Source organism: Megascapheus bottae, chromosome 3, assembly GCF_031878675.1.
Source record: "Megascapheus bottae isolate mThoBot1 chromosome 3, mThoBot2.hap1, whole genome shotgun sequence".
Classification (NCBI taxonomy): Eukaryota; Metazoa; Chordata; class Mammalia; order Rodentia; family Geomyidae; genus Megascapheus; species Megascapheus bottae.
Window position 1 is genome coordinate 45577224 of NC_143511.1, and position 12767 is coordinate 45589990.

At 37.2% G+C, this 12767-nt stretch overlaps 1 protein-coding gene across 1 annotated transcript in view; it reads left to right on the top strand.

The window, feature by feature from the left end:
* The window catches only part of Ccdc171 (coiled-coil domain containing 171), a 304559-nt gene that overhangs the window by 49147 nt on the left and 242645 nt on the right, over positions 1-12767 (top strand). Inside the window, exon 8 of the mRNA XM_090330023.1 lies at positions 11592-11684. Within this exon, the coding sequence (XP_090186149.1) occupies positions 11592-11684 (93 nt within the window). The remainder of the gene's footprint in view (positions 1-11591; positions 11685-12767) is intronic.

Consider the following 12767-nt stretch of genomic DNA (forward strand, 5'->3'; position numbering starts at 1 on the left):
TTTTAGCTATGTCAAATATAAATCAGGCTCTTAGATATATACATGTGCACACATATACATATGCATGTAAACATACACACTCACACACATGCATACATATAGACATATACATATATGTATACATACATATATACAATATAACATATATACAATACTCATACATACATGAATATTGTGTTTAAGGAAACATTATAATATTTCCTTTGAAAAATTAAAAATAAAATATATATGTATTTTTGTTTTAGTTTCTTTATTTTTTTGTAAAGAGTGATCTTATTTTTGGCTTGGTTGCTAAAAGGTAGAAGAAGGAAATGGTGCCTGGTTATTATTGTTTTATTTATTTATTTTTGTGCTAGTACTAAAACTTGAACTAATGGCCTAGTTGCATTCTCTCATCTTTTTCAATCATAGCTGGTACTCTACCATTTGAGTCTCAGCTTCACTTTTGTTTTATTAGTGCTTAGTTGGAGATAAAAGTCTCACAAACTTTTCTGCCCAGGCTTGCTTTGAAACTTTATCCCTGGTCGCAGCCTCCTGGGTAGCTAGGATTACAGTGTGAGCCACTGGCACTTAGCTGATTTTATGCACATTCCTCTACTTTTGGTTTTCCTTTATCACTGTCTTTGCTTTGCATTTCTATGTCTAGTCTCATCTGATTGAAATTTATCTTCTAAATAATTTCTAGTTTGTGTGAGTTTGAGAGAGATAGTTATTTGACTTCTTTTTTTGGCCAGTTCTGGGCTTAGGATCAGGGGCTGAGCACTGTCTTTGGGCTTTCTCAAGGCTAGAGCTCTACCTCTTGAGCCACAATACTACTTCTGGCTTTTTTCTGTATATGTGGTACTGAGGAATCAAACCCTGGTCTTCAGGCATGCTAGGCAAGCACTCTACCACTAGACCAAACTCCTGGCCCCTTGACTTCTTATTATAGTAGATATATGTAGGTTTGACTTTTACTATTGACTGCTGAAAATTATTGAGATTTAATTTACATACCATCAATTTGACTATTTGGAATGTATAACTCATTGACCTTTAGTATACTCAGAACATGATATAACTTCATCCCTATCAAGTTTAGAAAGTTTTCACTATTCCATTAAAATATCTCTTATCATTAAGCATCATTGTCCTATTAATAGGAGGTCTTTTTTTTGTTAAGATTTTGTTAACACTGATTTTTTTGTGTTGTTGTTACTGGTCGTGGGACTTGAACTCTGGGCCTATGCATTGTTTCGGAGCTCTTCAGGTCAGGGCTACCACCATACCCCTTGAGCCACAGCATCACTTCCAGTTTTCTGGTGGTTAATTGGATATAAGAGTCTCCTAGACTTTTATAGTGGCTGGGCTGGCTTTGAACTTCAATCCTCAGATCTCAGCCTCCTGAGTAGTTAGGATTACAGGCGTGAGCCACTGTGCCCAGCTTAACACTGATTTTTTTACATCATATTTTAAATGTCATGCATAACAAGTATTCAAGAAGGGAATCTCTGTATGCAATCAATGGCACATAAATTTAAGAACATAATTAAAATTAAGCTGAGTCTTTTTATGTCATAGATACATATTGATCTATATATCAACATGTCTATAGAATATATCCCATCATAGACTTATATGTCTATATAGATATATTTATCTCTCTAAGTTCATGTCAATGAATATTGAGTCATCGCTCTTGTGTTGTTTGGATCTAATATCCATCCACATATCAAGGAGACCATGTGTCTTTTGTTCCTTTGGTCTTGGCTTATCTCATTCAACATGATTTGTTCTAGTTTCATCCACTTCACAGTGAATGCCATTATTTTATCTTGTCTAGTGGCTATGTAGAATTCCATTGTATATATGTCCACATTTTTTTTGTGTCCATTCATCTGCAGTAGGGCATCTGGGTTGTTTCCATCGCTTGGCTATTGTGAATAGTGCAGTGGTAAACATGGCTGTGCAGGTGTCCTTATCATATCCTGGGTTGTGATGATCAGGGTAGATGCCTAGGAGTGGTGTGGCTGGGTCATAGAGAAGGTCTATTTTTAGTTTTTTGAGGAACCTCCAAACTGCCTTCCAAAGTGGCTGAACTAGTTTACATTCCCACCAGCAGTGCACTAGGGTTCCTCTTTCTCGGCCCCCTCCCCCCAGCATTTGTTGTCTGAATTTACAATATTGGCCATTCTGATTGGGGTAAGGTGGTATCTTAGGATTGTTTTTATTTGCATTTCCTTTATGACCATGGACGATAAGCATTTTCTCATATGTTTCTTTGCCATTTTAACCTCTTCTTTTAATAGGTTCCCTTTAGTTCTCTTGCTCATTTAGTAATTGGTTTGCTGGGTTTGGGGGTGGGGGATTAGTTTCTTAAGTTCCCTGTAGATATTGGTTATTAAGCATTGTCTGATGCATTGTTGATATAAATCTTTTCCCAGTTGGTTGGCTGTCTTTCTGTTTTAGTAGCTATGTCTTTATCTGGTATTCCCATTTGTTGAGTCTTTCTCCAATTTATTTTGACCCTGGGACTCTGTTCAGAAAGTTTCTGCCTGTGCTTATGAGTTCCAGCGTTTCTAATAGGAGGTATTTTGAGACTGACTTTTTCACTTAGCATGATAATTGCATGGCTCTTTCATGCTGTAGCAGTTATGATGATGCCATTTTTGTTATGATTGAATAATAAATTATAAATATCTAATTATTTTAGGTAGTTTTACTTTTTTTTGTCCTGGGGCTTGAACTCAGTGCCTGAGCAGTCTTGGGTTTTCTCACGGCTGTAGCCCTACCACTTGAGCCACAGTACCACTTCGGCTTTATTCTATGTATGTGGTACTGAGGATTCAAACCCAGGTCTTTGTGTATGGTAGACAAGCACTCTAACATTAGGCCAAACTTCTGGCCTTAGTTTTATTTCTATTGCTTTTCTTGGTTATTTAGTAAATACTTTTCATAGTATAATATTTTTGTTTTGGAGCTCAATATTAATAAGATAGTTCAGGTAGTCTGTTTTTTTCTCTATGTCTTTCTGTCTCTCTCTCCCTCTGTCTGTCTGTCTCTCCCCCCTCTCTTTCTTCTTTCTCTGTTCTTGCTAGTCCTGGGGCTTGAACTCAAGGCCTGGGCACTGTCCCTGAGATTCTTTGTGCTCAAGGCTAGCTCTCTACCACTTGAACCATAGTGCCACTTCCAGCCATGTGGTACTGAGGAATCAAACCCAGGTCTTCATGCATGCGAGGCAAGCATGTACCACTAAGCCACTGTCCCAGCCCTTTATTTTCTTTTAAGGAAGTGGCAGATATAATTTTCTGGTTCATCTATGATTCTTTATACTTAGTTATCTTTAAATATTTTGCCCTATACTTATATAGATATGTTTTGTGTTAATCTGTTTGGGCATATAGTGAAAAAATGATGAAGTTAACTTTCTAAAACATACATTATGCTAGTTTTACATTCAGTTTTGGAGACATTAATTAACAGTAAATCCAGTGATTTAAGTAATTGTAAGTAGCATTTAAAAGAAATTACTCTCTGGGAAAGAGCAGGGGAAGAAGTGACTTATGTAACTGTAACCTCTCTGTAAATCTCCTTTTAATAACAATAAAATCACGTGAAAATAATAAAAAGTAATAAAAAAGAAAATTGTTAAAATTTTTAATAGGATACATTTTAAATACCAGAAATATTGAACTCAAACAACTATATAATGGACTTTTAACCTAATAAATGACTTAAATTTTATTTTATTTTATTTTTTAAAATTTTTTATTGTAATTAATAAAAGGATTACATGATATTTGCCAGATAGAAGGTGCATTAATTCACATACATTGATACCCTTTCACATGTCTTGGTACCCATTATCCTCCCCCCACACCCCCCATGACTTAAATTTTAAAGAAGCTTTTTTTTCTTTTTTTTGCCAGTCCTGAGCTTGAGCTCAGGGCCTGAGCACTGTCCTTGGACTTTCTCAAGGCTAGAGCTCTACCACTTGAGCCTCAGCACCACTTCCGGCTTTTTTCTATGTATGTGGTACTGAGGAATTGAACCTGGGTCTTCGTGCATGCTAGGCAATCACTCTACCACTAGGCCAAACTCCCAGCCCTAAAGAAGCTTTTTAAAAAACAATTTATTTCACAAAAGGTGATTATGTTCCTGGGCCAAATAAATCTTCATATATATGTATATTTAAGGACCTCCAGGATAGTGAAACAAAAGCCATATAATGAATGATTGTTGTCCTTAATGTACTATGTTGTCTCTCATCTCCTTTGCTGTCCCTTGGTTATCTCATATTGGTATAGTATCTCACTTTGTTATCTGATATATTGAATTTATTTGTATTTGGATATTTGAAATTTGATAGGGAAGGGGGGAAAACCAAGACGGGTGGAGGGTGTGGGGGGGGAGGGAAACGGGTACCAAGACATGTGAAAGGGTATCAATGTATGTGAATTAATGCACCTTCTATCTGGCAAATATCATGTAACCCTTTTACTAATTACAATAAAAAAATTTAATATCTGGGGGGCCGGGACTTTGGCCTAGTGGTAAAGTGCTTGCCTAGCATGCAGGAAGACCCAGGTTCGATTCCTCGGTCCCCACATACATAGCAAAAAGCCAGAAGTGGTGCTGAGGCTCAAGTGGTAGAGTTCTAGCCTTGAGAAAGTCCAAGGACAGTGCTCAAGCCCCAAGCCCAAGCCCAGGACTGGCAAAAAAAAAAAAAATTTAAAATCTGGGCCTGGGAATGCTTACCTAGTATGCACGCAGACCCAGGTTTGATTCCTCCATGCCATATACTTAGAAAAAGCTGGAAGTGGTGCTGCGGTTCAAGTGATAGAGTGCTAGTCTTGAGAAAGCCCAAGTACAGTGTTTAAACTCTGAGTTCAAGCCCCATGCCTGGCAAAAAAATTGAAATCTGGTAAGTTATATACCAATGTGTGGTATAGTAATAGTAGCATGGATCAATGGCTTCTTAGATTAAAAAAAAAGAAAAAAAAACCAAACTCCCAGTCCAATTTTATATATGTGGTGCTGGATACTACAGGATCAAGGGAAAAGTAAACTAGAAAAAGAAATATCTATGTTTTTTTTTTTATAAACCTCTCTACAAGTAGTGGAGTTTGTTATCAAGGGAAATAAACTTAACACAATAAGAAAAGAGAAAAGAGAAGATGCAAACCTAATTCTCAGAGAACTGAGGAGGCTCTTGAAGATTATAGTGGGAAAAGACAGTCTTTGCAAATCAGTTCTGAATTGCTTCTGTCAGTCATATGCTACATTACAGTAAATAAATAAGGACAGGAAGTATTTTTTCAGTTGCTTTTTTTTTTAGCACACAGTTAGTTGTACAAAAGAGTTTCATGTCATTTCCATATGTGTATACAGTGTATCCCTATCAAATTCTTCCCATCAGTGTCTCTTACTCTCTCCCCATTTTAGTGCAGTTTCAAAAGATTTCTATTTTTTTTTGCCAGTCCTGGGCTTAAGCTCAGGGCCTGAGGACTGTCCTTGGATTTTTCTCAAGGCTAGAACTCTACCACTTGAGCCTCAGAAGCACTTCTGGCTTTTTCCAAGTACGTGGTACCAAGGAATCGAACCCGGGTCTTCATGCATGCTAGGCAAGCACTCTACCACTAGGCCAAACTCCCGGCCCCCAGATTTCTATTTTTAAATTGTATTTTTTTTGTTGGGGTGATACATAGAGGGGTTATAGTTACATTCATCAGATAGTGGGTATATATTACTTCTTAAACATTGATACTCCTTCCCATGTTTTTCTCTCACTTCCCCCACAATCATCTCATTTTTTTCCCTTCCCTTCCCTATTTCAAATAAACAGATTAACGTATATACAATATAGTAGATCCAAAGTCAGATACAGTAACAACATGACATAAACCATAAGGGGAAAAAAAAGACAAAAGAAATAGCTTTACATAGTACTCTAAGAACAACAATCATAATCTATTCTTTTTTTTTTTGCCAGTCCTGGACTTGGGCTCAGGGCCTGAGCACTGTCCTTGGACTTTCTCAAGGCTAGCACTCTACCACGTGAGCCTCAGCACCACTTCCGGCTTTTTGCTATGTATGTGGTACCGAGGAATCGAACCCGGGACTTTGTGCATGCTAGGCAAGCACTCTACCACTAGGCCAAACTCCACAATCTATTCTTATATGTGCAAATAAATTATGTTGATCATATCTATAGCTGCTTGTGTGTGCGTGCGTGTGTGTGTGTGTGTGTGTGTGTGTGTGTGTGTGTGTATGTGTATGTGTGTTGATCCTGGTCTTGAATTCCAGATTTGGGCACTGTTCCTGAGGTTTTGTGCTCAAGGCTAGCACTCTAGAACTATAGTTCCACTTCTGGCTTTTTGTTGGTTAATTAGAGATAAGAGTTTCAGGCTTCCTGCCTGGGCTAGCTTTGAACCTCGATCCTTAGATCTCAGCCTCCTGAATAACTAGGATTACAGGCTCAAGTCAGTGGCCCCAGTTTATCGATAGCATTAATATATAGATGTATACTCTAACCAAGTGAAAAAGGAAAAGAGAAAATGCATTTTACTTACCATAATTGTTTGTAAAGACAACATTGTATAATTTGGCTTTTTGTGTATTGTAGGAAGCATTTTAAAATGCCCATTTTTGTTGATTACTGTTAAGTAGAATTACATGATCATACTTATAAATATTATACACTTAAATATATAATTTTATGTTCACAGTAGATTTTGATATTGGAAATTCATTTAATAATTTGTTGAATGTTTCTTTTATTATACCTAAAAGTACCAGGACTTTTTCCATTAAATTATCTTATAAGATGAGTAATCACTTTATTATTTATTCTTTGCTCAGTAAGGAAATTGATGTCTTCTTAATTCTTCTCATGACTGCATTACTTTCATAAATTCATTAGGGAACTGTTAAAGCTTTGGGTCATTGTCATCCTCAGTGGCTAAGTTTGTTTCCTATTCTCAAATCCGCACTGTTAACCATGGTCAACATGATTGGACAGGCCTCTATATATTTGTATGTTCAGTGAAATTCCTGGGAATTTAGAGTAAAGATTGCTTTAAGCCAGTCAGTTTAGGTAAGATAACCTAGAAAATTATGGAAAACAAGTAGGATTTGGCCATTAATTAAACATTTACAAAATGAATTTTAACTCGCAACAATAGAATATAAGGAATGCTTTGTAGAGATAAATCTGTTTTCATCCTTAACATAGGTCATCTCATTTACAGTGAGAATTCTTTTTTTTTTTTTCTTCATCTGTCCTGGGGCTTGACCTCAGGGCCTGTGTACTGTCCCTAAACTTTTTTTTGCTCAAGGATAGCACTCTACCACATGAACCACAGTGCCAATTCTGGCTTTTTCTGTTTATGAGGAATCAAACCCAGGGCTTCATGCATGCTAGGCAAGCATACTACCACTAAGCCACATTCCCAGCCCACAGTGAGAATTCTTTTAAAAGTATTAGCACTCTTTTTTTTTTCTTTTTTTGGCTTTTCAACTAAGGACCTAATATAGTAGATACACTTTGTATGTATCATTTTCCCCCCCCACCCCAGCCTTTTTTTTTCTTTTTGCCAGTCCTGGAGACTGAACTCAGAGTCTAAGCACTGTCCTTGGACTTTCTTAAGGCTAGAGCTCTACCAGTTGAGCTACACCATCACTTCTAGCTTTTATCTATGTACGTGGTACTAAGAAATCGAATCCAGGTCTTCGTGCAGGCTAGGCAAGTACTCTACTGCTAGGCCAAACTCCTGGCTCCTCATTCTCCCTTTTGATTGACCCATATGTTAAAGCAAATACCAAAGAGATTGAAATTAAAAGTATGATCCCATTTATTTGTTTTAATAATCTTGTATTTTTACATAGTAGCATTTACTCTATGAGACCTAACATACATAGAACTGTTTGGTCCTTCTGTAAGGGTAGAATTCAGTGAGTTGGGCTTTCCTGACTACACCCTTTACACAGCAGTTCCCACGAGTTACAAATTTTGGCACTGATAGTTGTTTTTCTCCTGTGGTGTTCTAGCTAAGTGAAAAGTAGGAGAGAACAACTCAAAAACAAACACCCTCAAATTAGAAAGCCATAGGGTATAAAATATTATGTACTATATTGTATAGGGTTTTTTTCATCTTTTTTTTCCCAGTCCTGGGGCTTGACCTCAAGGCCTAAACACTGTCCTTGGGCTTTCTCAAAACTAGAGCTCTACCACTTGATCCACAGCATCACATCTGGCTTTTTTCTATATATGTGGTACCGAGGAGTTGAACCTGGGTCTTGGTGTATACTAGGCAAGCACTCTACCACTAGGCCAAACTCCCAGCCCCCCTGTGTAGGCTTTTTAAGATAAGCTCTGCCATATTGTTGTAAAAGTAGAATGAAAAGGCAAATGAGACTACTTTAAAAACTGAAGGATATTAATATTTAGAATTTATATTAATGACAATAGAAATACACTTTCTATAGTAGAAGTGACACTTAGCAATTGAAGTACTTATTTTAAGGAAGAGCCCACTTTTAAAGGTCAGACTAATTGGATAATAATGCTTTTTAAGGATATCTGAGGGTAGATTATTACCATATTAGTTATTTGTGAAAGTGTGTAGTGATGGGCATTATCAGAGGATAAAAATCTTGAAATATAATTAATCATTTCATTAGCCCAAGTTGTTGACCATCCCAGGGGTAAACTTTGTGTAGCTGTTTAGGAAATGGTGCTTAATAGCACACTTAGGAATTGCTAGTCAGTATGTATTTGTGTAATGTCCTTGTCTGGTATAGTCTAAATTAGGCTAAATTTAGTCTAATTTATTTATTCTATTAAAGGCTAAATTTCAGATGTAAAAGTTTCTTTGCTTTAAGTCCATGTATATTCTGTTTAGCTGGCTATACTGTACAGAGGAGGAAAGATTTAGGAGTCATTGTTTTTGCACAGTTTTTTAGCACATTAATTGTGTACATAGACTTTCACATGTTTTGTCAAGCTTTTGGAATAGGCTTATGGAAGTGGAAGTAACAAATGTGGTATGGAAAATTTCTGAGTTCTGCGGCTGAAGTAGAATTGGAGGCTTACTTAGGCCCAGAGCCCAGGTCCAGGGCTGACAAAAAAAAATCAGTTTGTTGTTTCTAGTGTTAAAAGACATATAGTACAGCACTTGTCTTAGTAGTAAAGCTAAGATAACCAACCTGCATCTAGTTACATATATGAATATCTGGAATTTTGTATTTTATTTAGAATTCTGTTATACTTTTGGCCCTTTTTATTAAGATTTCCAACAAAACATCTTATAAATATTGTGCTAAGGTTTCTTTTTTTTTTGTGAATAGCATGTTGATATTATCCTAGCACCCTCTGCTGGATGTAAGAATTCACCAGAATGGAAGATTAAAAAATTATTAGGAGGGAATTAATTTAACTATGTGTATCAACACCAAATAAGCTCAGTCTTGGAGTTTGTTTAAAGATTTAAAGAATGTTATTGATCCTTACTATTTGTCGATTATTTCAACAATAACAAACACCTTGCAAATTTGAAAATATTCAATAAAGAAATTTGCTCTTTATTGAATATTTTATTCAAAACAGATAAATGTGAAAATAAAGATGTGATGATCTTTGGCTTGTTATTTCACCCTATTTGGTTTTGTTCTCAGCAAGAAAAATAGAACCTCTTGACTTTTTGGGTGGAAACCAGATAAATAATTGTTTAATTAATTAATGCTATATATATATATGTTTTTTTGTTTTGTTCGGTTGTGGGACTTGAACTCTGGCCTGGGTGCTGTCCCTGAGCTCGTCAACTCAAGGCTATCCTAATCCTTGAACCACAGTGCTGCTTCTGATTTTCTGGTGATTAATTGGAGATAAGAGTCACATGGACTTTGGAGCCCAGACTGACTGTGAGCCATGATCCTCAGATCTCAGCTTCCTAAGTAGCTAGGATTACAGGTGTCAGCCACTGCGCCCGGCTTGCATTATGATATATTTATAAGAAATGAATTACTTTTAGAATCAATGAATATTCAATAGTGTGTGTGTGTGTGTGTGTGTGTGTGTGTGTGTGTGTGTGTGGTATTTGATTTAATTTCTTCCTTCCTCTCTCTGTCTTTCTCTTTCTCTTTACTACTACTACTACTACTACTACTACTACTACCACTACTACTTGGGAGGAATAGCTAATGACAATCTCTTTGGTATTTGCTTTAACATATGGGTCAATCAAAAGGGAGAATGAGGGGCCAGGAGTTTGGCCTAGCAGTAGAGTGCTTGCCTAGCCTGCACGAAGACCCGGTTTTGATTTCTTAGTACCACATACATAGATAAAAGCTAGAAGTGATGGTGTAGCTCAACTGGTAGAGCTCAAGCCTTAAGAAAGTCCAAGGACAGTGCTTAGACTCTGAGTTCAGTCTCCAGGACTGGCAAAAAGAAAAAAAAAAGGCTGGGGGGGGGGGAGAATGATACATACAAAGTGTATCTACTATATTAGGTCCTTAGTTGAAAAGCCAAAAAAAGAAAAAAAAAGAGTGCTAATACTTTTAAAAGAATTCTCACTGTGGGCTGGGAATGTGGCTTAGTGGTAGTATGCTTGCCTAGCATGCATGAAGCCCTGGGTTTGATTCCTCATAAACAGAAAAAGCCAGAATTGGCACTGTGGTTCATGTGGTAGAGTGCTATCCTTGAGCAAAAAAAAGTTTAGGGACAGTACACAGGCCCTGAGGTCAAGCCCCAGGACAGATGAAGAAAAAAAAAAGAATTCTCACTGTAAATGAGATGACCTATGTTAAGGATGAAAATGGATTTATCTCTACAAAGCATTCCTTATATTCAGTATTCAGGAGGCTGAGACAAGAAGATTATGAATTTAAGGATACATAGTGAGACTTTGTCTAGACATAGTGAAACTGTCTGAAAATGCAACCAAACAGAGAATAACTCCTCAGCTTTAAGTTGAAAAGAATCAGGGTTGGGTACATGAGGGACAGAGTAAGAAAGATACTAACAAGAGACATAAAGAACTCTGACTGGGTGCTGGTGGCTCAAGCCTGTAATCCTAATCATAGCTAATCAGGAGGCTAAGATCTGAGAATGTAGGTTTGAAACCAGCTGGGGCAGACAAATTTTAAGAATCTTTATTTTTTTTTCATGCTAGTCTTGGGGCTTAAACTCAGGGCCTGAGCACTGTCTTTGGGCTTTCTCAAGACTAGTAGTCTACTACTTGAGCCATAGCACCACTTCCAGCCTTTTCTACATATGTGGTACCAAGGAATTGAACCCAGGTCTTGGTGCATGCTAGGCAAGCACTCTACAACTAAGCCATGCTCTTGGCCTGCCATGTTAACTTTTTGAGGCATGTTTTAGCTTAGAACATTGTAGCCAGCAAACAGAAGGTGTGACTGAATTGGTAGAATGTCAGCCTTGAGGGAAAAAAAGGAACAGTTCCAGGCCCTGAATTCAAGCTCTAGAATTTACACACACACACACACACACACACACAGAAGCTTAAATAATATAAACTTACAACTGTGGGATATCAGAATATAGTGATTATCTCTACTTTAAATACAAATGCTTATGTTCAATTTATTTTTAGGCAACAAATCTAAGGGTGAGGAAATTAGAAGAAAATATTGAAACAGAAAGAGCAGCACATTTGGAATCAAAATTTAATTCTGAAATAATCCAGGTAAAATGCAAAAAATATTTTGGGCATGAATTTAAGTTGTGACAGCTGGAAAAACAGCATTCTAAGAATAATATGTTAATGAGTAATGTACTGTTATGATACTATTTAATTTAGGATACGGTTAGTGTTGGATATATAAACAGTTGGAGGGTTAGTGCACTACAGCTTTCAGGGAAGGTCTCAGCTACTGTCCATTTTTGTAAAGTTTTGTTTCATCTGTGGCTTCTTTTGTGCTATAGTGGCAGAGTGGAATATGACCCATGAATTAGTCTGTTTTTTGTCACTATAAGGAAACACCTGAGGGAATTAACCAAAAAGAGGAAAGAATTTTGTTGGTTTATGGTTTGGGAGGCTCCATTCCATAATGGAATAGCTTCATTTGTTTGGGACTGCATTATAGTGGGAATGTATGATGGGACAAAATTTTCACTTTATGAGCTGAGATGCAGGGTAACAGAAAGGTAGGACAAAAAACGCACAGTACCCTTTGTAAGGACATTTCTTCCCCAACAACCTAAGTTCCACTCCTAAGACTTTATAGCACCTGTTAATAGTGCCTTCCCGGGATAGTCGACATCGAAACTATATTAGTTTACAAGCCATCTTATTTTCCGGCTCTTTGTAAACTTTCCTGATGAAAATGTCCTTTTATTTTTGTCCTTTCATTTTTTTGAGTTTAAACTAGCGATTTGTGCCTGCTGGGCTGGCATAGTATGAATGAACCAACCCTTTTTTTTTTTTTTTTTTTTTTTTTGCCAGGCCTGGGCTTGAGCTCAGGGCCTGAGCACTGTCCTTGGACTTTCTCAAGGCTAGAGCTCTACCACTGGAGCCTCAGCACCACTTCTGGCTTTGTTCTATGTATGTGGTACCGAGGAATCGAACCCGGGTCTTCATGCATGCTAGGCAAGCACTTTAACCACTAGGCCAAACTCCCGGCCCCTGAACCAACCCTTTTTATACTGGTTATTTTTAGGATAAGGTCTTACTTTCCATTTTGGATCTGCCTGCTATGAGCTTCCTGTAGTGCTAGGATACAGACTTGCACCACTACATCTAGTTTGCTTTCTACCAAGAAGGAGACTT